Genomic DNA, 24,194 nt, shown 5'->3' on the forward strand with positions numbered 1-24,194 from the left:
GAGACTCACTGGAGACAGCATGTTTAAAGGGGGAGGGGAGGCGCCGTGAATCCATTAAAACTGATTTTATTACTTAAGAATGACTGAGGCTAAAGTGCCTCTAAAATTGCTCTTGGATTAAAATGTTGCCCCGTGCCGCACTCTGACCCTACTGGAAGTGTGTGGTAATTAACTGAGTATTCCCCTTGTGATGTCACAAGGGCCACCAATACCTCAGCCCGTGGTTCGCCCCACCTGTTGTTGTTTTTTGCATCTTCCAAATGTGCCAACTGAGCATCAGCGTCAGCAGGAGGCTGTAAACACGGGGGTAAAATCAGCCGACAACTCCTGGGATGTGTAACGGAGCTTGTTTGTGTTAACTGTATTCGCAGCGAGTCGGTTTAAAGGGTGAGCGAGGAGCCGCTTCCTGCCTGGCCGCGTGCGGTGACGCAGATGTGTGACATCACTGCTGTGCCATGTTCGGCAGACATCATTCAGATATAAAACAGACTCAAACAGTTCGTCTGGCGGGCGGAGGAGCTGTGGGGAGCTGCTTTTGCAAAGGGCCGACCTCTACTGGACATAGTAAGAAGAGCAACAGGTCTGAACCGACTGGGGTTTTATTTAACGGCCCGTTTTTATGTCTGAAAGTTATTTTAACGTACATCCTACATGTGCGGGAATTGTTTATGCTGTTGCATTAGTAGATTGAGTCCAGATGCTACAAGGAAAAAATAAAAGGTTGCAGTTCCCCCTGTAGCAATACCACACTTGTGTTGTTCTGTTTTTAGATTTTCATCACCTCCCTGATGATGCCTCTTGCTCTCCTACATCTATTTCAAGACGCTGTGTGTGTGTGTGTGTGAGAGAGAAAGCGAGAGACACTCGCTCCCCCTGGGCTTCCTCAGCAGCGGCAGAGATGCGGTAGATGACAGCTGATGTAAACGTCTCCCTACTCAAGCCGCCTCGCCAGCCGCACAGGCCTAAATAAGGTCAGTTCCTGTGTTCAAACAGAGATTAATGAACTCGCAGGAGCGAGGGAGGTGTTAATAGAAAGCGTGCTAACACGAGGGAAGAATGATAAGAGAAGGTTGAGACGTTTAAAGCGGTGATAGAGGAAGCTGGAATCATAGCAGATGCTATATTTTTATTTATATTGTGATTTATTCATTTAAACAAAATACTACATTCTTAACTTAAGGATGTATGTAGTATAAGTTTTACCTATGTTTCTTTCAAGAGACGGTGAAAGTTTTTTTTTTATTATTATTATTTTTCTTTGGAAGGGGAGTAAACTTTGTGAACCTTTCACTTGAAATATGTCCCTGTTATAAATTGGTAAGAAGGATAAATAAAGGAGCTGCATACAACTAAAAACACAACATAGTCCTTCACTCTGCTCCGACAGTTATGGTCCAATTAATAATTTAGACCAGAGATTAAAAGCAAAAAAACAATCTGCTTGGCAATGTGCCGTTAGTCACAACATCACCGCCTGTCCGCTGGATGTCGCTGTGTCGCTACGTCTCAAAACAACGCCAGAGTTATTTCCTCCTGCTGCTGTCATCTGCCCGGTGGCAGAAACAGTTTCACTTCGCTGGGGGTCAGAGGTTCAGCTAATGCAGGCAAGAACAATGTCAATTATTAGAGCAGTCCAGAGGCGTGTCTTCATAACTTGACACCAGTCTCAGGTTTAAGATTAAGTCGAGAAGAAGCGACGTTTCCTGTGCCGATTAGTTAGCGAAGCTTAGCTAAACACCGGTGCGTCATGTATCGGACAGCGTCTTATTTTATGCGATATTTGTAATTTATTAAGCTGCCTTCGTATTTTAGTTACAAACCTTAACTGTATCTAGTCGTTCATTTGTTGCCAAGTCCGTTCTCCGGTCAAACGTTTTTAATATGCTCAAATCCTGTTAATAAGTTTGTCGCTAGTTGCTGCCAGCTAACTCCGCTGTTTTGCTCTCAGTTTTCAATGTGTGTTTAGTTTTAGTGAATTGCTGTGAGTTGTATTGATTCATTTTCCTGTCTTCTCCTTCAGTCCTTGATCATGAAGAGTTCCAAAGAGGTCGTGCAGTCCGCCACCAAAGAGTTTCTGCAGTTTGTCAACCGGGGGGTGTCTCCCTATCACGGTAATGATCATGACGGAGATTTGTTTCATAAATTTAGACTGGACAAACTTGATCTGCATGTATTGCACGTACTATTATTTGTGGGAGTCCATTGAATGCATGAGCTTTTTTTTGTTTGTTTGTTTTTTTTACTTTTTCTGCTTATCATTTGTTTATAAAGAGTAAAACTGAACCTTGGTATATTGATCTGATAAATCTAACGTTAAAGTGTAATATAATCACACACCACACTGGTAAAGCACAGAATTTACAACATTTTATCAAGAGCTAGACTGTCTTACACAAACCTCAAAGGTCACTGTGATGAGTTGGTGCCTTGCTTGATAAAGGAGGCCAACGACAACATGGCACTTCCTTCGAGTGGGACACAAAGTTCTCAGTTCCCCAGTGTTGGTTTGGGAGAGTGAGAAGTGCACACGTCGGCAATGAAGCAAGCATCGAGTGACTGCGTCCTGCATGTCGCTGAGACAAGATAAGACGGAAGCCCTACAGATTGCATCACAGGGGCACTTCAGCCTTTGGTGCACCACAGAGTGTCACAAAGCAGAAAAAGGAAGCCACTATTTCAGGCATAACACTAAAGCCTTTGAAAAAAGAGAGAAGTGGTGCTTTTTGTCAATCATCGGAATGTGGGAACATTCAAACCTTCTCTTTTTGTTTTTCAGTGGTTGAAGAATGCAAGCAGCGTCTGCTGGCGGCCGGCTTCATTGAACTCAAGGAGGCGGAGCAGTGGGACATCCGGCCGTCCGCCAAGGTCTGTACTCGTCGCTGTCGCCTTTTGACAATTGCAGTCATCGTCTTTTTGAATCAAGTCCTCCTCCCTCCCTCCTCAGTACTTCTTGACCAGGAACTTCTCCAGCGTCATCGCTTTCGCGGTGGGCGGACTCTACCTGCCGGGCAATGGCTTCTCCATGGTGGGAGCGCATACGGACAGCCCCTGCTTGAGGGTGAAACCCCGGTCCAAGCGGACCAAGCAGGGTTGTCTGCAGGTGGGCGTGGAGTGCTATGGTGGCGGCATCTGGAACACCTGGTTCGACCGCGACCTCACCGTGGCCGGCCGCGTCATGGTCAAGGTACCGGGAGTGACTCTCGTCGTTGAGTTTTCCCATCCTTCAGCTTCCTCCCATCCTCATCCTCTGGGTGTCTCCCCCTGCAGGTCGACAGCAAGCTGGTCCAACGGCTGGTCCACGTGCCCCGCCCCCTCCTCAGGATCCCCCACCTGGCCATCCACCTGCAGAGGGACATCAACGACTCATTCGGCCCCAACAAGGAGAACCACCTGTCAGTGTGGCACAAATGTCTCGCTTGCAAAATATTCTCACCATTAGGTTGATTGAGTTAACCCGACACCAACCTATTAGAATTAGGGCTGTCAGTCGATTAAAATTCTTAATCGTGATTAATCGCATAGTGTCCTAAGTTAACTTGCGATTAATCGCAAATTAATTGCAAATGTTTTACCATCTCTACATGTGACCTTTACAACTCTAGGAAAATTGGAGAGGACAGTAAAAATTCCTTTTTTGCAAATATTCTTATTTTTATATTCTTTAACATTCCACAACGATTACATACTTACACTGTCCAGATACTCTCCAAGGAAAAAAAAACTCAAAATCTTCTCAAGTCATTCTCAAGCCATGATCGCAGTTGTCAATGGCGGTATTTTATTTTGAAAATTAACCGGATTCTCTCATGTTCTTTGAGTGACTTCCTGTCCAGCCTAGACCAGACGCCGAAACAATCATTGCACGGCGCGAGCCGGCTGCAGAATTGTGCGCCGCTTTGAGTTTGTTGTGAACGACGCCATAGGTTAACAAGGGCGCCGAAAGCTCGTGCGCAATCTTCGCGGCGCTGCCGCCTCCGGTGTGAACCAGGTGTTAATCGCGCATTTAAAAAATTTGTGCCATTAAAAGAGTTTGAGTTAACGGATTATTAATGCGTGAACTTCGACAGCCCTAATTCGAATTGAATAGAATGTTTTTATTAATCCCACATTGGGGAAATCTGCATAATTAGAGCAACAATATAGCGCAAAGAGACAAACATTTGTTGGATTATTTACAAGTTATCTACTTAATATCTACATAATATTGCTTTTATTTCGTCGCAGTGTGCCGATCATCGCCACTGCGGTGCAGGAGGAGCTGATGACGGGTTCGGCATCATCTGGAGACGCGTCTTCTGCAGCCAGCACGGTGCGCTAGCACAGACCAGACACTAACATGTTGCACCACGGGGGGTTGTGAGCGGGGTAGAGGGGTTTGTGTTTTCTCCTCACATTTTAATCCTGGATTGATTTGTCTCGCCCCTCCCCCGTACAGGCAGAGAAGCACCACCCAGCGCTGGTGAAGGTGCTGTGTTCAGAGCTGGGTGTCGACCCCGAAGCCCTGCTGGACTTTGAGCTGTGTCTGACCGACACTCAGCCTGGGGTGAGTCTGCAAATCATCCACCCAGAGTGACTTGAGAAACACTTTCAATTCCAGTAAAAAAAATAAATAAATAATAATCTGTTCAAAACGCATAAGAACGTGACGCTGTCTTGTCTTTTGTTCTCACCTGTGTTTGTTTCTAGTCATGTTCCACTTTGTCAAACTAAAGGTTTGTGTCTCTGTATTTTTTTCTTCTTCTCCTTCCATATCAGGCTTTGGGAGGCACGTACGAGGAGTTCATTTTCTCACCCCGTCTGGACAACCTCCACAGCTGCTACTGCGCCCTGCAGGTCAGACTTTAAATAACACTCCCGTAGGCGTGTTTATTTTTCTGTTTGTTTGTTAGTTTCGTTCCTCCTCACTTCACTTCATTCACACCTTCCTCCCTCCACCAGGCCCTGGTGGAGTCGTGCTCAGGAGATTCTCTGAGTCAGGATACCAACGTCCGCATGATCACTCTGTACGACAACGAGGAGGTGGGTGAGGGCCAGCCGGGACGCGTTCCATCTCCTGGTTTTAGCTGAAGCAGCTGTCTGTTTTAATGCGGTGATTCTCTCTTCGCTCCCCTGCGAGGGCTGCAAACAGCTGCTGCAGAGAATAACCGTGCAGTGTTTGATGTAAAACCGCCCGGGGCGACGACAAAATTCAAAATGATTGAAGCTTCCTTGTGTTTCATTGGTGTAAATGGAATGAAATAACTTTCAACAGTGGTGGAAATGGTTTTCTTTTACAATAAAAAGCTTGTAATTGATAAAAAAAAAAAAAAAAACAACATCTGACCTGCAGTATGTGGTTTGTCCTGCAGGTGGGGTCGGAGAGTGCTCAGGGAGCCCAGTCCAACCTGACGGAGCTCGTCCTCAGCCGCCTCTCCGCCACCGCCTCCAACCTCACCGCCTTCCAGCAGGCGGCGCCGCTCTCCTTCATGATCAGCGCCGACATGGCGCACGCCGTGCACCCCAACTATGCGTCAGTGACTTGAATGTGCACACACACATACACACGAGAGACGCACACAAGGCTGTTTGTGTGTTTGCTTCAGTTTCAACGTGAGATTTGCTCTCAAGTTTCTTGTTTCCCTCAGGGAGAAGCACGAGGAGAACCACAGACCAGCTTTCCACAAGGTGAGGAGACTTCTTGAGCTTTTTATTGACCAAATTAAAGACTTTGTGCTTCCGTGTCACAGCTCGAGCATCTTAAACCAGTCTAATTAAGTTGAAAAGACATTTTTGTTTTGTTTTGGGGTTTTTTCAGTTGCACCTCAGAAGTTATTTCGCACCCTGATTTCGAATCTTTTTGCTGTCTTCCTCTCAGGGCCCGGTGATCAAGTTCAACAGCAACCAGCGCTACGCCACCACGGCGGTCACCGCCTCTGTCATCAGAGATATCGGCAGCAGGGTGGGAGTGCCTCTGCAGGTGTGTGTCTTTGTGTGTGTGTACAAAAATTTAGAATGGAAAATAAAGATGCTTAAACCCAGATTGTAAGCTTATTATTGTCATTATTATTGTTTTCATTTTTAATTTCTTTTGGAAGCGAGTTACTACTTCAGTATTTGAATCAATTGGCGTAACCGAAAATGACGCTGCGCCTCCTGCAGGATGTGATGGTGCGCAACGACAGCCCTTGCGGCACCACCATCGGGCCCATCCTGTCCGCCCGCCTGGGGATCCCTGTGGTGGACATCGGGGCGCCCCAGCTCTCCATGCACTCCATCAGGGAGATGTGCTGCACCTCCAGCGTGCTGCAGAGCACCTCCCTCTTCAAGGTAACACCCACCGACCCGACCCTCACTGCCCGGGGGGTGGGGATGTCGGGGGAGGGTCTTTTTGCTTCTCTTTTCAACAAGACGGTTGCTGCTGTTTCCGAGAGAACCCTTCAAATCCAGACGCTCCGACTCTAAAGGTCAACTGAGAGTGGAAAAACATCCAGCAGAGAGTTTCATCAGTTTCTCCCTGACACTTTAACTGCACTGAGCTCACATTTACTGTAATGGATCTGATTTTTTTCCCCCTGCTCTCAAGATATAGCTTTTTCTTTGTACAGTTTCTGCAAACATCTCCATTCATGTGGCGTTTTGACCTTTTGAGCCGCTCAGGTTTTAAACACTCGGCTCTCCGGATGCATCACAGTTGCTTTTCTAAAAAAATGTCCCTTCCCAATCAATCTCGTCCTTGTCTGCTTCCTCCCGCAGGGTTTCTTCGAGCTATTCCCAGTGGTGAGGAGCTTGCTGGTGGTCGACTAGAATCCTGTCAGCTGATCTGCCCAACACTCGTCTTCTGTAGCGTGCAGAGGATGAAACCCCACGTAACGATACTCTACAATGTCATTTCCCAAGAAGCGGGAATGTACAGAAAATATTGAAACAATAAAATAATTTCAAACAGTCCAGTCTTTGTTGTTGTTTTTTGCGTTTCCTGCTCTTTTCGTTCTCCCTCACGATCCACTTTCACTCTTGCTGGCTTTATCTGTTGTCTAGGACGCCCTCTAGTGGTCGGTTCTCCCCGTCTTAGTAACACACCCCTTCCCCTCCCCTCACTTCTCGCTCACTCTCCCTCTCCCTCTTTCTCTCACGCTCTCACTCTTGCTACTCTCCATCAGTCGTGCGAGGCAGCAGCAGCAGCAGCAGCTTCTCCTCCACCCCTTCAGTGGCAGTGATGGAGAGCCAGTAGGATGTCTCAGCCATCCGCCACCCTGGACGCTGGATGTACCATGAGGTCCCCGCGGCTGTGGGCGGCTCTGAGCCTCCTCCTTCTCACCGCCTCCTGTCGGCTGTGCGCGGCCACACGACACGGTAAGACACACACACACACACACACACACACACAGCGGCGGGAGAGACAGACGCGCTCACTTCCCCTCCCGGTTGATGGAAGTGAATGCGTCCGCCGGCTGGCAGTGCGTAAATCACGACTCGTGCACCGCGGCCCGAGCGCACTCCGGCTCACTTTGTCTCACTTGTTTGCACTTCTGTAAAAGGAGAGTGTGTACTGTTGCACCGTGTGCAAAAGGAAAATAGTTCAGAGGAGCCTGCTGGATTTTCTGCAAGGCGCTCTGCAACTTTTGCGATCGTGTGCAGTCAGACGTGCGTACTGGCAACCTGACGCACTCGAGCCCGGCTCCTCCTCCTCTTCCTCCTCCTGTCTCCTCCTCGCCATCCGCCGCGGAGATTCTGTTTACAGCTGCGTTACAAATTGCGTCACAGGCGCTAAAAACCCCGCGCGCAGGTCAGTCAGCTTGAGAGAGGAGGGGAAAGGAGAGGAGTGGTGCTTTTTTTCTTAGTGTGCGGGCGGATGGTGATCAGCTGAATGGAAATCAGGCGTAGTGACTCAAGTGTTCGTCTCTGTGTGTGTGTGTGTGTGTGTGTGTGTGTGTGCGCGCGCGCGCAAAATAGGGCCAAAATGTACACACAAAAAAAATAACAAGGTGTCACCAGGGATGCTGCTTTTGTCAGACTGACACTTAAATTCACATTTTCTTTATTCTATAAAAGAATCACAGCAGTTTATTATCCAGGAGTGTTGATGATAGATAGGTGTTTGATTCTGAATTCATAAGCAAAGTTTTCCTACCACAGAAGAAAGATAAAACTACAACAACAAAAAAAATTCAACTGATCTACAAACTTGTGTCAAGAAATGTTATTATATCTGCAGACCCCTTTGTTGTTTAGCACCATATAAAAAGGATGGAGTTGACGAATCATTGGATTGGCTTAATGGCTCTCAGGATAATATGTTTTCATATTGCTAGAAATGGATTTCATCCAGGTCGCAGCCCTGCAGACTCAGGTTTTGCAGCAACCTCCGTCTCCCCACCACCACCCCCTCCCAGATTAATGTTGCGCTGCTGGTGAGTGTGAGAAATCCCAGGTTTGTAGAGTAAATGAAGCATATCACACGGGATGTGTTCTTTTTTATTATTATTATTATTATTATTATTATTATTTCACCGGGAGTGCACATCAAGAGTCTCTCCCGGCGTGGCAGCAATGATGCACCGCACTTCATCAGGAGGTGATCGATAGCGGCGACATGCTGCAGGTTTTAATCACCCGGAGGCTCCCAGACGTCACCTGAGGGGTTCGAGCGGCACACAGTCAGTGAGACCCTTGCGCAAGTGATTCTGTAGAAAATGGCCAAGCCGGTGATGAGACACCCCACCACCACCACCCCACCTCCCCAGGCTCTTGTATCCCCCTGTAGAGACGTGATGGCCGTGCGTATTGTTCCCACAGTTATGACTCATAGCCCTGGCTCGTAGTTACTATGGCTTCCCGACTCCTCCTCCTCCTCCTCCTCCCCCTCTTTCTCGCGCTAAACACGTTAGAGCGTTTCAGCACCACGGAGAGCGGCCAGACGAAAGACTGGAGCCGTGTGACCTCGGCCTTCCTCGGCAGGGAAGCAACAGCACATAGAACTCACTCATGCGTTGAGATGTCAGAGTGGTTCCTGCTGGAGGTTGTCTACTTGTAATTATTAGTATTATAGAGATGGATGGATGGACTTTATTGATCTCAAATTGGGAAACAATGCTGTTGCAGCACTAACAACGATACAAAAAATAAACCAAACAGTAATTTCAAGAAAGAGTCGATTGAATCTAAATAGAACAAACAAGAGCAAGATGTACAAAAGTCAGTTATTATTATTATTATTATTATCATTATTATTAGCATTAGCATTAGCATTAGCATTTCTAATGCACCTTTAGGCACCTTTGACGCTCTGCTGAGTCACAGTCACTGACACGACAGGTTTGTTTTTTTTCACAAATGAAACCTGTGCTAATTGGTCTCAGCTGCACTTCCTTTAGAGTCCACAGAGGGCTCTACTGAGGCTGGATATCACTTGTTATTGGGAATTACCACCTAATTCCTTACCCTATTTTTTTAAATATTTTTAGTGTGTCCTCAGCATTCAAAACCAACCAATCTTCCTTTTCAGATTTTTTTTAGTGTGCAAAAAGTGGTATTCATAATAATTTTAGCATTTAGTTTTTAATTTTTAGAACGTGTTTTGTTTTTGTTTTTTTGAGGATTCCTGACTTTCTTGTACTTGATTCAAACTTTTATTCCAGGCGTGAGACTATCCGACATGCAGCTGGCTGCATGTGGAGGAACATGCTGGTCCTGTGTGACTCTGTTTTTTTGAGCGTTTACAAGCAGTTGTAATCGCTCGTCGCAGCGCTCGGCCGCCTCCAGTTCTGGCTGATTAACGTTTCCTCTTTCAAAGTCTAAAGGTTAAAAACCGAAGCGGAGGAAAGGTTCCTGGCCCGTGGCTGCTTCGGCTGCCACTCGACACCGTCGCTGCGCTAGGCTTTCAGATTCCACTGCGTCCCAGAGTGACTCATCCTCCCCTCAGCTGTGGCCTGGCGGCCTGCAGAGCAGAGGACGAGGCGGCGGCGGCGGCTGCAAATGCCAGCAGCTCCATTACAGAAATGATGCCGGACTCGCTCTGGCAGCCAGATCGCGGAAGATAAAGGGGATGGGACGGGCGAGTAGACGGTGTGGGGGTGGGGGGGTAGGATGATAATTGCGATGATGTCGGTTTTTCAGCATCCACAGCAACAGTATTTGGTTCCTCTGGAACATGACGCGACTGAAAAGCAGCTTTTAGCTGCATTTGCGTCCGTCGGTTGACTTACTGGTGTGGTTGAGACTGAGGCCTCCGAGACGTGTGATGAAGGGAATCTTAAGGGGTACAGCGGGCAGAAGATGTCCAGCAGAACTGGTCAAAGGTCACCCGCTGTGCTGGCTTGCCATATACATCTGCACCGCTAAATGTTTCGGACATCACTTCAGTTTTGCATTGTCATACCTGATGTTTGTGTTTCTTTGTCTTTGTGTCATCACAGTATGATAAATATTTCAACTCCATTCGCGGAGCCGTTAGTTTTGGTTTGCCGTGGAGGTTGTTTGAGTCTTTACATTCCAGAATAAAATGAAAGTGAGGTCGTCATTTCTGGGTGGTTGTCAATTACTGTTTTGTCCTCTTTGTGAACTTCCTTCCCGATCAGGCTTGGGCAAACTACGGTCCGGGGTCCATATATGGCCCGGTAAGCTTTTTTATCCGGCCCGCCCGACTTGAAGAAATTGTATTAATATTGAGTAAATCATAAAATATCTGTATTTCAAAGACACTGAGCAGGGGCTTCAAAATCTTGTTGTGACTTTGCTTTGGTTCATTTTCAACTGACATTAAAGCACATGCTTTCTACTTATTCCTTGATATATTTCTTCTCCTATGAGGTGCCTCACCAAAACACTCCATCCATCTGCTCTGGCCCCCTCTGTCAAATTCTGGAACCCATTGTGGCCCATGTGTCAGAAAGTTTGCCCACCCCTAGCCTAGATCCATTAGGTCTAGGAGAACTATCAGGTCTTGCTGCTGCTGCTGCTAGGGTTTTTCTTTTTTTTTGCTTAAAACTGAATCGAACAAGCGGAGCTCTCGCCGGAGTGACGCCGAGACTCCCACTCGCTGAGTCACCCCCATGTCATTTTAGACTTGAAGGCCTCCAGCAGGAATAATTTAACTTCACTGTGAAGTGCAAATTAATACAGTGTTTTTACTCAACAGAACTGCTCCCAGTCTGTTACTATCAGACCATTTTGACACACCGTTCTATCATAAGGTTCTCGGGAAAAAGGCCATTGTCTTCCCAGCATTTCGATATTTTTGTTTTAAAATGTAATGTTTTAGGGGAGACCAACCAATCCATCCGGAATATCACCGTCAAATATTTTGATTTTAGGGGGCATTTTTGCTCCAGAAGTTTTTACCGTCTCCCCACGCTGTACAGACTTGCGTCAACATCCATCACGTGCGTCAGTTCGCTCATTGGACGCACGTCAGTCATCGACGTGCACGGGAGGAGACGTCGGTGGCGATGGACAGAACCACAGGAGGACAAGAGAGCAAGAGAGAGGGGGAACGGAGAGGTGCAGGGGGAGTATGGGGGCGGAGATTCGTCACTGTGGTGATGGAGGGATGGATGAATGAACGAGTGGAGGAGTGAAGGGATGGAGCAAACAAATGGATGATGGTTAAATGATAGATGGATGAAGAAATAATGGATGGATGGGTGGATGGAAGAAGCAGCTCTGTATATGCATGGATGCTGATGGAGGCAAGGCTGGTCAGTCAGATGGATGGATGCTGATGGATGGATGGAAAAGGGTGAATGAAGGGGTGAACGGGCAGACAAGTGAACTGATGGATGTCGAGATTTGTGGACTGGAGGATGGACAGATGAATGGAGTGAGTACACTCCGCGTTCACACTCTTCAGTGGGGAGAAGACAAACAGGGACGAGGCGGCAGACGGAGGGAGACGTTCTGGATGAAAGAATAGAGAAAGAAGGCACAAGAGTGATGTCGAGAATGGGGAGTGGGCTTGGAAGAAACTCCATCTCTTTGCATTTCCAGAAGCAAATCCATATCTGCGATTCCATGACAGTTCTTTGCAAAATAAAAGCAATATTTTGAAATTTTCAACAAAGCACAGTTGCGATTTGCAGGTGTTCCCATCGAATGGTGCGAAGCGCATAAGCCGCAATTCTCGTAAAATCTCGTCCCGCGAGATCCCCGAGGAGGAGGTTGGAGCTTTGCATTACGATGTTGTTTGCTGTCAAGAATGGTTGTTATATTTTTCTTTTTGATTACTTGTAAAAAATATTACGTCTCCTCCTCCATCCAAATGTAGCGCGCCATTTTCACCTGAAGTGAAGTGGTCAGGTGACCCCGTACGTCACGCCCGGCGACGTGTAAATGCACAAAAAAGTGTTTCCATGACACTTTTGCGATATACCTCTACGTCGATACGTCTGAAAAACCACCTCACGAGAGTGAAAAAATCTTTGAGTGACATTTGAGAGGTTTTTCCAAGTTTAGGTGTTTCCATTACCATTTTTTTTTATTGCCGTATTTAGATTTTGCGCAGTTCTAAGGGTCATGGAAATGCCGCTGCTCGCTTCTATTGTGGGGCTAAGAAAAAATGCATTTTTAAAGCTGTTTAAGAAATACCACATCACTCTTACACAATTCCATTTCCATTATTGTTACAGCCACTCATCTTGTGTTTTTCTGTTTCTTGGCTTTAAACTGATAAATGTCTTCACTTGTGTGTTTCCAGGTTGCCTGTTTGAGAGGAAGATCTGCCCCAGAGAGCAGCAGTGCAAAGATGGTGAGTCTTCAGACTCGGCTCCAGTTTCTTCCCAATTTTCGTCCCTGTGTTCGGGTCTATGGGTTTCACAAGTGCCGTTGAAAGCTATTCACTCGCTGGAGCGTCCAGACACCCTCAGTGGCCGCGGGCTGTTGTTTCCATATTGGTGCTCGGCTTTGATGCATTATCGTCCTCAAAAAGGCGGGGGACTGTTTTATTCAGCTGGCGTGAGCTTTGATGACGGATGCGGAGCGGCAATGACCGGATGAAAAGGTTCCGATGCCGAGGACGCGTTTGTTTGTCGCGCGGCTACGCAAGCCTCATTCTAATTGGCCGACCGTTCACATCAGCGCCGTCTCCGGGGAGACGCCGATTGGTCCGGTAGTGTTGCGACTGCGCTTGAGATTTTTTACGATGGATCTGAGAGAATTGAGACTTCAAATCTCAACAATCCACCTTTTCATTTTTGTTTCATTTTAATCCTTAAACAGGAAGTTGTGACGTCTCAAATGGTTGCTCTGCACTTCCTAGAACGTCGAGCATCTTGGGACTTGGAGGGTGTGGGGGAGGGGTGGGGTGGGCGGTGGAGGAGACTGGGGGGGTGGAGAGGAGAGTCGTGGCTGATGCATTATTGATGGCGGTTTGTTTGTGCGGACGCAGGAGCAGGATGTTGTGTCCCTCGACTTCCAGGAATCACAGTGCAAAGGCGACCGGGCGGCGGTACGCTTCCTGTGAAGAGTTTAAAGGAGTATTTAGTCACAGTGACACCTACTGGCCCGAATGAAGAAAAAAAAGAGTGAATGTTTGACTTGATGTAAAGCAACCATGAAGAATTTTTCTTTAATTTCTGTATTTTTAAGGAGAGAAAATTTGGTGGATGTGAGCACCGTGTTCGCTCCAAGTTGTCAGGGTGTGTGTGTGTGTGTGTGTGTGTGTGTGTGTGTGTGTGTGTGTGTGTGTGTGTGTGTGTGTGTGTGTGTGTTCAATAGCCGTGTTGAAATCTGAGCGTGTTTTGAAAAAAAAAGCAGTTTCTCTGAAAGATTCGTCTCGCAGGGAGACGGAGGGACGAAAAAAGGGAGGAGGAGGAGGAGGAGAGCAGCGTAAACAAGATCCCCCTACGTCAGCGGCTCTCAACCAATCGCAGACCGGCCCCGGCCGTCTCTATGACAACAGTGACATCACTTGCCTGACGACCATGTGTCTCCCTTGCGTGTGCGCACGCGTCACTGTGCGAGTGTGTGCGTGCGTGTGCGTGTGTGTTTGATGAGAGATAGAAGAAGACGGAGGTGATGACTCACCGCGGCCTTCGCACACAAGTTGTTGTGTGTGTGTGTGTGTGTGTGTGTGTGTGTGTGTGTGTGTGTGTGTGTGTGTGTGTGTGTGTGTGTGTGCGTGCGTGCGTGCGTGCGTGCGTGCGTGTGTGTGTGTGTGTGTGTCTGCCTGCATATCTGTGTGTCTTATTTGCACGTGCATTGCCATATCATTCGTTACATCACACTGCAGGTGATCTGTGGTTCATCAGGAGCCACCGGAACTCTGATGCTCCTCCTCCTCTCTCCTTCTTTATCTCCTCTTCCTGTACCTTCTACTCTTCCTCTCCTCTTGCCCCTCTTCCTCCTCCTCCTATACCTCCTCCCTCCTCCTTCTCCTCTTTCTCTCTTTCTCTCCTCTTTGTCCTCCTCCTTGTAATCCTCCTCCTCTCCTCTTTTAACTCTTCCTCCTCCACCTTTTATGTTCCTCCTCCAACTCTTCCTCCCTCCTCTCCTCTTTCTCTCTTTCTCTGCTCTTCCTCCTCCTCCTTCCATTCTTCCTGTCCTCTCCTCTCCTCTTCTCCCTCTTCCTACTCCTCCTCCTTTCTCCCCTTTCTCCTCCTTCTCTCTTTCTCTCCTCTTCCTCCTCTTCCTTCTACTCCTCCTCCTCATCCCTCCCCCCCTGCAGATGGACTCTTCGGCCAGTGCCGGCCCCCTCAGCAGGAGCCCGTCCGCTACCGAGTGTCGGTCCAGGACCTGCAGCGGCTGCGGGAGGTCCTTAAAGGCCTCACGGTGCAAGGTGGGTGGGTGGGTCACCATCACACACAAACACAAGTGATTCAAGTATGAGGAGACAGGAAGTGATGTTTGCCGTGCCGCAGGTCTGACCTGGTGGGACGCGGTCACCCAGGAGGTCATCGGTCAGGAGCTGAGTCGCATCCCAGCCGTCAGCTCCTCCTCCTCCTCGTCCTCCTCCCCCTCCGACAACAAGCTCCTCCGCCAGTCGCTCAAACAGTAAGAGACGTTTCCGTCCCGATCAGTCCGACACTGATCACCTCTTGACCTTCCGGCTGTTTAATCTTCAGACAGGAGAGCCCCTCTTCCTGGAGGGACGGGGCTGACCCCGAGATGATGCTGCAGCACCTGCACTACAAGATCCCGCAGGAGCCGTCCCGCTCCTCCGTGCACGTGCAGACGCCCCTGCTGGATCCCTACTCCTACCACCAGGTGGGGGGGGGATTTGTTTATGTATTTTAATTTTAATTTAACAGGGGCGATACATACAACATTGCAACAAGAAAGGGAAAATGTGATGCATATTAGACGTCTAGCTTCAGCTAATTTGCAGTCTTTGTCCCTGGGTAGGCTTTTAGAATACAATGAGATATAGTGAAAATCCAATTAAAAATTAAATTATACGAATGCAGTGAATAATAGATAAAAAACAAACAAACAAACAAGTAAAACAGTTGCGGTTGTCAATTACATATAAAAACGTTACATTTAGGTGCTGTTACGTTGACAACAATAGGAAATTAATGTTCACATTTCTGCTGCTGCTTGAGCCACCGTTTACTTGTAGGCATTGTTGGTATTCTGCCCCCGAGTGGCCTCTTTAAACAACCGTCTGTGTGTACTCCTGCAGCAGCAGCAGCAGCAGCAGCAGCAGCAGCAGCAGCAGCGATACGACTTCCAGGACGAGGAGGAGCGCTCACTCAACTCCCTGGACGACGGCATCAGCCCCGCCTTTCCGCTGCTCGGCCCCCCGTCCCGATCCCGGGGCAGCACGCTGGACCAGGACCGGCAGTTCCTGGAGGACATCCTCTCCCTCTACCTCACGGCTCCCTCCTCCTCTTCATCCTCCTCCTCCTCCTCCTCCACCTCTTCCTCCTCATCCCTCTCCTCCCCCTCCTCCTTCTTCTCGGACCTGGACTTCCCCCTGGACTACGATGACAACTACGTTACCCAGGTGGCTCGGCTCAAAAAGCAGCAGCAGCAGCAGCGGGAGGAGGATAAGAAGAAGAAGCAGGAGGAGGAGGAAGAGAAGAAGCAGCAGCAGCAGCAGAAGTTTGACACCTTGTCAGCACTGGATGGTGAGTCAACGGAAAGAAAGAGTTTAATCAGCCTTATTGACACTTAGCGCCATCTAGTGGGCTAAAAATGTCACCCGCAGGCACAAAAAGACACAAAACGGTGCATTTATCGACTGGATGTGTTACACCTGTGTGTGTGTGTGTGTGTGTGTGTGTGTGTGTGTTTCAGAGAGCTCCCTGCAGCAACTGGCTCTGCTGTTCGACCACTACGGCCTCGACGCCACCACCGCCGATGAGCGGCCACCCGCCCTGAAGCAGCTGCAGCTGGGCGACATCTTCACCCGCAAGCCCAGCAAAGGTGCGTCGGGTCTTTTTTTAAACCCATCGTCGGCCACTTCCTGTGAGCTCCATTTCAGGAAGTACCTAACCGTGTTAGAGGCAGACAGACGCAACTGTGTGTGTGTGTGTGTGTGTGTGTGTGTGTGTGTGTGTGTGTGTGTGTGTGTGTGTGTGTGTGTGTGAGACGGTAGCAGAACTATTAATAACCTCCTGACGTATCAGGAGGAATCTGGAAGAGGAAGTTTATTAAATACACTGAAACGCAGCGATTCATTCTTTCATTTGTGTTTCTTTCAGGTCAATATGGAGAGAGTGCGGCCATGGGGAGGACGGTGGGTCTCTGCTCAATGTCTTATTTTAATCTCTAAAGATTTCCAAAAAAAATATAAATGACCCATCAGTCCAAATTTACCACTAAAATCACTCAGAAGTGTCTCATCTCTGTCGTGTCAGGCCTCGGAGGCCTCCATGGTGCACAAGACGGCTCCCGTTGAGGCTCTGCCCCCCGACCCACAAGGTGGAGGTGGGAGGGTGCCGACCAAGAGCGACCGGCCGGCCGTCGCGGTGGCCAATCAGAGGTGAAGCTTCCTCCTGGTTCCTCTGGTTGGGTTTGCCTCTGTGTCATCAATTTGTTCAATTTGATCTGATCTAAATTGTGTGTTCTTGTGTTCGCACCTCAGTGTGCCTGAACCCAGCACCACCTTCAGGGTCAGGCCGAGCTCCAAAAACTTAATGGCTGGAACCGTGGCAGAAAAAGCTGGTAAAATCACAATTACTGTATTTATTTGCTGTTTTTTTTTTTTCTGCCCCTCTGCATCTCTCTTATTTATCTATTTATTTATTTATTTATTTATTTTTGGTTTATCTTGCTGATTTTTTGCAGTTGCTCAGAAGAACTTCCTGCAGTCTGAGACGGACCTGAATGTGCTGCAGGGCGAGGACAGAGAGGTTGGTGGAACTTGTCAGGCCCTGATTTAAAAAAATTAATAAAATCATTAACTAAACCATTAACTAAACCATTAAAACATAATCATTTTTTTTATCATGTGTATATTGAACTTTTTTTTCGCAACAAAGCGTTTCTGACACCCTCGTGTGGTGCTTTTCGGTATAGACGGAAAAAGAGTTGAGAATTGAAAGAGTAAAACTTTATATCAGCCAATAAATTTTCTCCTCTCACATTTTTACAGATGTCACATGCTTCGAAACTTTGTGATTTGTGATTCCCTGTAGGTCATCATTAACATTAATCCAAACTTTGACTTCAACCTTGATAATTAAAAGAATGTACTTTAGTTACTTTAGTTATTTAGTCAATAGTGGAAATATAATTGAGAAGTAAACCTAGCGTTCTGAAAACTTGGTAAAATAAAAGCAAGCAGCTGCTGCGATTTTCAGAGGCTCCAGGGAGACTTTTATTTTGAAAAAAAAAAAAGGGAGGGAACCCCCCCCCCAGACCTAGAAGTCCAGATAGCGTGCTTCCAGTCTAGCAACAGCAGGTCGGGTAGCTGTGTCAGGGAAGCAGGAGGTCAGCGGAGCGGCTCTGCATCGTGTCGGGTGAGTTTAGAAACTTTAGGCCATGCGTGCCTTTGATAAAGTCTGAGCTAAAACAGGACGTTTTTAAGGTTTGGGTCAGAGTCAAGCTGCTGCTCAGACCCGTTGACCCCATTACACACCCGCTAAATGCATGAGCTTGTCAAGCATGCCGCAGGTACTTTAAAGGGCTATTTTACATAGCTTTTAAACTCTTTTAGACTCTTTTTTTTTTTTTTTTGCTGCAGCCTCCATCTGTTTACACCACTTGTATGTCAATGAACCTCAAACCGTGACATTAGTCAACCAGTAAATTTGCCTCAGGAGCAGAACTGTTTCACATGCACGCCCTCCTCCTCCTCCTCCTCCTCCTCCATCATACACACACACACTCACACACACACTTGCACACACTCAGAGCTGCATCCGGGCCCCTTTATAGCAGCAGGTAAGCCCTAGATCACATACACACACACACACACACGCACACACACACACACGGCCAGAGCTTCTCACATTCCTGAGGCCCACTGAGAGGAGCCCAGAGGTCGCAGGGGGTCAAGACAGAGAATTCATCCGGATGGGGAGGAGCAGAGGGAGGGGCAAGAGGTATTAGCCTGCCGCGGCACGCTAACCTCCCCTCCATCCTTCCCCCCTCCCTGCATCCCTCTCTCCCTCCACAGAGGACTAATGGGAAGTCTCTCCCCCTGGCCACGCCGGTGCGGCCCCGCTCCAGCTGGGCCTTTGGCACCCTGGTGGCCATGGCGTGCATCGGCAGCGTCCTGGTGGCGGCCATGACGGTAGCCTGCCTGCGGCACCACGCCCACCGGCTGGCGGCCAAGAAGCTGGGCCTGGGGCCGGAGGGCGGCTGCTTCAGCCACCAGGAGTACCAGGTGATGCAACGCACATTAGTAAATATTCCAAATCTAATAAATATGTGTGGGACGAACTCTCCAACAAAAATGCTTTGTTGGTATCTGGGACTCAACATTTATGTCCTTGACCAACAAACCGCATAACACTGACTGAGAAAAAAAAGTAAAGATAATGCTGATCATGCTAATTTCATTTTGTTCCATTCTGTTGTTATTTTTATTCATTTATCTTATCTTGCTTTCTTAGTTTGATGTCAGTCGTCGATGTGTTTTTTTTATTTTTTTTTTATTCTTGTCTGTATGAATGAGTTACTGTTTGAGGGGCGATATATACATATATCTTCATTTATATGTATATAAATGAAAATATTTGTACAATTGACAAAGTTTGATATGCACTCAAAACTTCAATCAAAAATATGTTTTTAAAAATAAATGCTCTGTGGTCCCGCCAGGACCTGTGTCGCCAGCACATGGCCTCCAAGGGAGCCTTCGGACGCATGGAGGCCGCCGCCCTCGGTGCCGTTGGCGGAGCAGGAGGAGGTGGAGGCGGGGCAGGAGTCGGAGGAGGAGTCGGAGGAGCTAGCGTCGGGGTGGGAGCTGGGGGGGCGTCAGGAGGCGGAGGAGGTGGAGGGGGCGGAGACTCGAGGGTGAGCAGCGTGTCGTCACAGTTCAGCGACGGGGCGCAGCCCAGCCCGAGCTCCCACAGCAGCACGCCATCCTGGTGCGAGGAGCCGGCGCAGGCCAACATGGACATCTCCACCGGTCACATGATCCTGGTACGTAGGTCTGCGGCAGTCTCACGGTCTGTCAGGGCCGTCTTTGTTGGTTTGCTACGTCATTGACGGCAGTGGTTTTCAGAGTGGGGGGCGTGGCCGCCAGGGGGCTAGGAAATTGGAGAGATAAGAAAAAAAATGCAAATGAATAAATAAATAATAGAATTGAATTATCTTTCAATTATTGTCATCAAATATAATCTAATTAGTGTTTAATCATTGTTAATAAATATAACACATAATAATAATTCATATGATTGCCTGCCAGTCAAGAACATGGTTCATGGCGTCGTGTGTATGACATGCCAATTTGTCACATTTATGAAGATGATAAATGTGCCTTTAGCTAGTACAAAATGGACGGGTGTGTGACAAAAAGATCGAAGGAACAAACAAATGACCCAGCTGTGGAAGACATTGCTGTAAAAAAAAACAACCTAAGATTTGGTCGACTCAAACAGTGGTTCTCAACTGGCGGCGTCTCAGCACCCACATTTTCTTCCTTATCGCGAAGTCAGGAACCAAATTTTTTCCACAGCACTCACAATAATAACGCTAGCCCACTTTCGATCATGTCTGTTCAATAAATGATTGAAATTATTGAATTGTATGTCCAGCAAAATAAATGCCCAACGTTTTCTTTATAAATATCTATATTTTAAAATTACTTTTTCAAAAAGAAGAAAGAAAAAAAAAAGGGAAACTGCCCACTAAGCCGCGACCCGATCAAAACAGTTCCACGACCCAACAGTTGAAAAATGCTAAACTAAAGTAAGACAAATGTGAGGCAGCATATATTGAGTGTAGCTCAACAGCCATACAGAAAAATGACAGTGGTTGTCAACGTGTTAGTTGATCGTATTCTTATTATAAACTGATGTAACAATTGTTGAATTGCAAATAAAAGTATGAAAACAGTCTGTTGCTGCTGTTGGTTTGCAAAAGGTCCCTGGCTAGATGCTAATTGCTATTTTGGGGCAGCAGTTGGAGCTAATAGAAGGCCGGATGGTGGCTAACTTGAAGCTAATGACCCCCTCCTTCCCCACTCCCCCTTCCCCAGGCATACATGGAGGACCACCTGAGGAACAAGAACCGGCTGATGAAGGAGTGGGAGGCCCTGTGCTCCTACCAGGCCGAGCCGAGCGCCGTGTCCGTGGCCCAGAGCGACGCCAACGGCAAAAAGAACCGCTGTGCCGACTCGGTGCCCTGTGAGTGGAAAGTGTCACATAAAACAGCCACACGGCTCAGAGTGGGGGGGGAAACAAAAAGCAGGTGACCCTAACCAGCATGAGGTGACCCTAACCAGCATGTCCTCCTCCAGACGACCACTCCAGGGTGCGGCTGAAGGCCGAGGTCAACCCCTCCCGCTCCGACTACGTCAATGCCAGCACTATCGTGAGTGTCGCGGGACATCGACGCAAGCGAGGTTCGAGAGGTTTTCGATCACGTTGACCTTTTGACCTCCCTTTCCCCTCCCCCAGATCGAGCACGACCCCCGGATGCCGGCATACATCGCCACACAGGGCCCCTTGTCACACACCATCTCCGACTTCTGGCAGGTCGGTCGAGAAGTGGGGGAACTTGCGGCGCCGACCCAGAATCCTTTGCACTGTTTTACAGCATTGATTGTTTGCAGATGGTGTGGGAGAACGGCTGCACAGTGATCGTGATGTTGACGGCTCTGGTGGAGGACGGTGAGAAGCAGTGCGACCGCTACTGGCCGGACGAGGGCTCGTCCCTCTACCACATCTACGAGGTAACGGTCCACAGGTTCGGATTCGGCTTTGCGCTGCAGCTAAGATGAACCTTCGACCTTCGACCTTTTGACCTTTTCCATCGCCCCCCACGCACAGGTCAACCTGGTGTCGGAGCACATCTGGTGCAACGACTTCCTGGTGCGCAGCTTCTACCTGAAGAACGTGCAGACGCAGGAGACCCGCACACTTACCCAGTTCCACTTCCTCAGCTGGCCGGCTCAGGGCATCCCCACCTCCACACGCCCCCTTCTGGACTTCCGCAGGTACTGCAGCAGAAACTTTAGCCCCCTCTCCTCTCCTTTCTCCTTCCCTCCCCTCACCCAACCACCCACCCACCCTGTGCGATGGAGGTCAGCGGCGCCCTCGTTAAAATTACACATGTCTGTCTGTGTCATTCTTGTGGTTTGCAGCTAGTAGTCTGGCTCCAGTTGCATAGTCACAAAAATGATCATGGACTGACGTGGCTGCAGCAGGAAGTCCATCGCCCCCACCCCCACCTCCCCACCCCTCTACACCCCCTCTGCCCTATCTATCTATCTATCTATCTATCTATCTATCTATCTATCTATCTGTCTACAGTGTCTATCTCTCTCTCTCTCTATCTATCTATCCATCTATCCATCTATCTATTTATCTATCTACAGTGTATATCTATCTCTCTATCTATTAATCTATCTGCACTGTGTCTATTTATCTACAGTGTCTATCTATCCATCTATCTATCTATCTATCTATCTAGCTAGCTAGCTAGCTAGCTACAGTAACTATCTATCTGTCTATCTACAGTGCCTCTCTATAGTATCTGTCTATCTATCTATCTATCTATCTATCTATCTATCTATCTATCTATCTATCTATCTATCTGTCTACAGTGGCTATCTATCTATCTACAGTATCTATCCATCTATCTACAGTGTATATTTATCGATCTCTCTATGTACAGTCTATATTTATCTAACTATTTAGGTCACAGTTTAAAAATCTGTGCGAACGTGACTAAAAAGGAAACAAATGAACAAGCTCGCTCATAATAATTAGTTCTTCCCTTTAGGACAAATTAAATGTCTAAATGCATGGTGTCTCTTCTTTTTGTGTGTGTGCGTGTCTTCAGGAAGGTGAACAAATGTTACCGAGGACGATCTTGTCCCATCATTGTGCACTGCAGGTAACACCACGACACAACACGCAAAGTGGCCCTTTTGTATTATTTTCTCATGGCACTATTACTCCACCTGCCCCCCCGCCTGTGTAAATTTGTCATGAAGTTGACATTGTGTTGTACCCCGCAGTGATGGAACTGGCCGGACGGGAACTTACATCCTGATCGACATGGTGCTGAACCGCATGGCTAAAGGTGAAGTGTGTTTTTTGAGTTTGTGTTTGTGTGTTCACTGAGGTCGTTCAGCAGTTCACCGTGTTTTGCCGTAACTGAACCCAGTGTTTCGTCCCCACAGGCGTGAAGGAGATCGACATTGCTGCAACGCTGGAGCACGTCAGGGATCAAAGGCCCGGCATGGTTCGCACCAAGGTTGTTGGAGCGACGTCATCATGTTATTTATTGGCGGTTAAATTTGTTGGTCCTCTAGAATGCTGGCAATTACGACAATTGTTTTTTTGTAATCTCTCTTTGTTGGGCATCTTTACTTTAGATTCAAACCTAAAAAACTTATTGCGGGTTTGCCTTTTTGCTGCTTCTGACTGTCTAATTGTGGTCTCCTGTTGTCTCCAGGACCAGTTTGAGTTTGCCTTGACAGCCGTTGCCGAGGAGGTCAACGCCATCCTCAAGGCTCTGCCCCAGTGAAACCAGGAAGTACCTGTACCGGCCCAGACCACCAAGCCCGTCAACTCTGACTCTTGCACCTCCTGTCTTGCCGCTTCTTCTCTTTGACAATGATGATAATTGATATGTTACAAATTTTACCTGGGACCTTCTCCTTGCCTGTAACTTAAAGGTTTTTGGAATCGTCCCGCTGCTCGGTCATTGTTGGTTTGTTTCCATTTAAAAAGGTGAAAAAAGAAGGAAAATAAATTGAAGATTACACAACACCCTTGCCATTTTAAGAGCTCCTGATGTTGATGCTTTTGAAGCTGAGTTTAGAGATGTTGCCATCCTGCGCTGGCTACCTTTTCGCTCCAATCACTGGACCAGAAAAACAAAAAAACATAACAAAAAAACCTCACAAAAACGCATCTGTCTCTCTCTGTGCCGTCTGAATCATCTTCAGTCGCTGGATGTGCTGTTGTTTACCTCATGCAAATTAGAAAATGAAAGAAAAAAAAATATATAAAGAAACATTCTATTAAAAGATGAAATGCTATTTTGTATTTGTGAGACTTTCAATAAATCTTTTCGTGTTTAAGTGCTGCAATCACTTCAGTGACTTCTGTGGCTTTCTGTACAGTCCCGTTTGAAAGATTTTCTTGCAGTTGGTGCACGCTTCCATCTCCACTGGATCCTGTTTTTTTTAATCAGTCACATCAGTTAGAATTCAAACTAAAACCAGAATTGATTTTGACACTGGACAAACAAGCCGATTTCAGGAAGTTTATATATATACACACATACATACATACATATACACATACATACATAAAACACAAAATATACACTTTTTTATATACAGTGTACATATATATAGTGTACATATATATATGTACACTGTATATAAAAAAGTGTATATTTTCATGAAAATACAAATTTAAAATATTATAATTTGCGTGACTATTCTACTTTAAAAACCTATCTGAATGTATACGCTTGAATAACGCTTTACGATATTATTATTATTATTATTATTATTATTATTATTATTATTATTATTATACGTTTGCCATTATTTGTTACGTTTAAAGGATTTCAGTTTCACGTATAGTCCATTGTCAATGCAAAACTGACGCAGAACTGGCGGTGGAACGACCGCCAACCACGCC

At 47.3% G+C, this 24,194-nt stretch overlaps 2 protein-coding genes across 4 annotated transcripts; both read left to right on the forward strand.

The window, feature by feature from the left end:
• Positions 1-1,562: 1,562 nt before the first annotated feature.
• Positions 1,563-6,925, forward strand: dnpep (aspartyl aminopeptidase). 2 transcript variants are annotated; one of them, XM_076014960.1, is made up of 14 exons: positions 1,563-1,604; positions 2,021-2,111; positions 2,777-2,865; positions 2,945-3,184; positions 3,268-3,392; positions 4,225-4,309; positions 4,436-4,543; positions 4,756-4,833; positions 4,939-5,019; positions 5,349-5,509; positions 5,625-5,664; positions 5,855-5,956; positions 6,139-6,306; positions 6,733-6,925. In XM_076014960.1, the coding sequence occupies exons 1-14, from the start codon at positions 1,599-1,601 to the stop codon at positions 6,781-6,783; spliced, it is 1,425 nt and encodes a 474-aa protein (XP_075871075.1). In that variant the 5' UTR covers positions 1,563-1,598; the 3' UTR covers positions 6,784-6,925. The 2 variants fall into 2 exon arrangements, with proteins under 2 accessions (XP_075871075.1, XP_075871084.1); XM_076014969.1 differs by lacking the exon at positions 1,563-1,604 and adding an exon at positions 1,677-1,740.
• Positions 6,926-7,116: 191 nt separating this feature from the next.
• Positions 7,117-23,635, forward strand: ptprnb (protein tyrosine phosphatase receptor type Nb). 2 transcript variants are annotated; one of them, XM_076014935.1, is made up of 22 exons: positions 7,117-7,332; positions 12,671-12,721; positions 14,639-14,749; positions 14,832-14,964; positions 15,036-15,177; positions 15,614-16,043; positions 16,213-16,341; positions 16,620-16,654; positions 16,776-16,900; positions 17,003-17,082; positions 17,206-17,270; positions 18,539-18,748; positions 19,186-19,509; positions 20,567-20,714; positions 20,828-20,901; positions 20,988-21,065; positions 21,143-21,262; positions 21,360-21,526; positions 22,375-22,428; positions 22,553-22,617; positions 22,718-22,791; positions 22,993-23,635. In XM_076014935.1, the coding sequence occupies exons 1-22, from the start codon at positions 7,212-7,214 to the stop codon at positions 23,062-23,064; spliced, it is 2,808 nt and encodes a 935-aa protein (XP_075871050.1). In that variant the 5' UTR covers positions 7,117-7,211; the 3' UTR covers positions 23,065-23,635. The 2 variants fall into 2 exon arrangements, with proteins under 2 accessions (XP_075871050.1, XP_075871061.1); XM_076014946.1 differs by having other exon boundaries at positions 15,617-16,043.
• Positions 23,636-24,194: the final 559 nt, after the last annotated feature.

This window comes from Nelusetta ayraudi, unplaced genomic scaffold (assembly GCF_046127955.1).
Source record: "Nelusetta ayraudi isolate G7.1 ecotype Tasmania unplaced genomic scaffold, CSIRO-AGI_Nayr_v1 ptg000006l, whole genome shotgun sequence".
In the NCBI taxonomy this organism is placed as follows: Eukaryota; Metazoa; Chordata; class Actinopteri; order Tetraodontiformes; family Monacanthidae; genus Nelusetta; species Nelusetta ayraudi.

What these genes read in the sequence shown, in the direction of transcription:
- ptprnb (XM_076014935.1), top strand. Translation starts at nt 7,212, where the DNA reads ATGTCTCAGCCATCCGCCACCCTGGACGCTGGATGTACCATGAGGTCC. An exon ending in CACCTTGTCAGCACTGGATG is followed by an intron (nt 16,044 to 16,212) that starts GTGAGTCAACGG and finishes TGTGTGTTTCAG; the next exon opens with AGAGCTCCCTGCAGCAACTG. An exon ending in CCCCTTCTGGACTTCCGCAG is followed by an intron (nt 21,527 to 22,374) that starts GTACTGCAGCAG and finishes GCGTGTCTTCAG; the next exon opens with GAAGGTGAACAAATGTTACC.
- dnpep (XM_076014960.1), top strand. An exon ending in TGACCGACACTCAGCCTGGG is followed by an intron (nt 4,544 to 4,755) that starts GTGAGTCTGCAA and finishes CTTCCATATCAG; the next exon opens with GCTTTGGGAGGCACGTACGA. An exon ending in GCCGTGCACCCCAACTATGC is followed by an intron (nt 5,510 to 5,624) that starts GTCAGTGACTTG and finishes TGTTTCCCTCAG; the next exon opens with GGAGAAGCACGAGGAGAACC.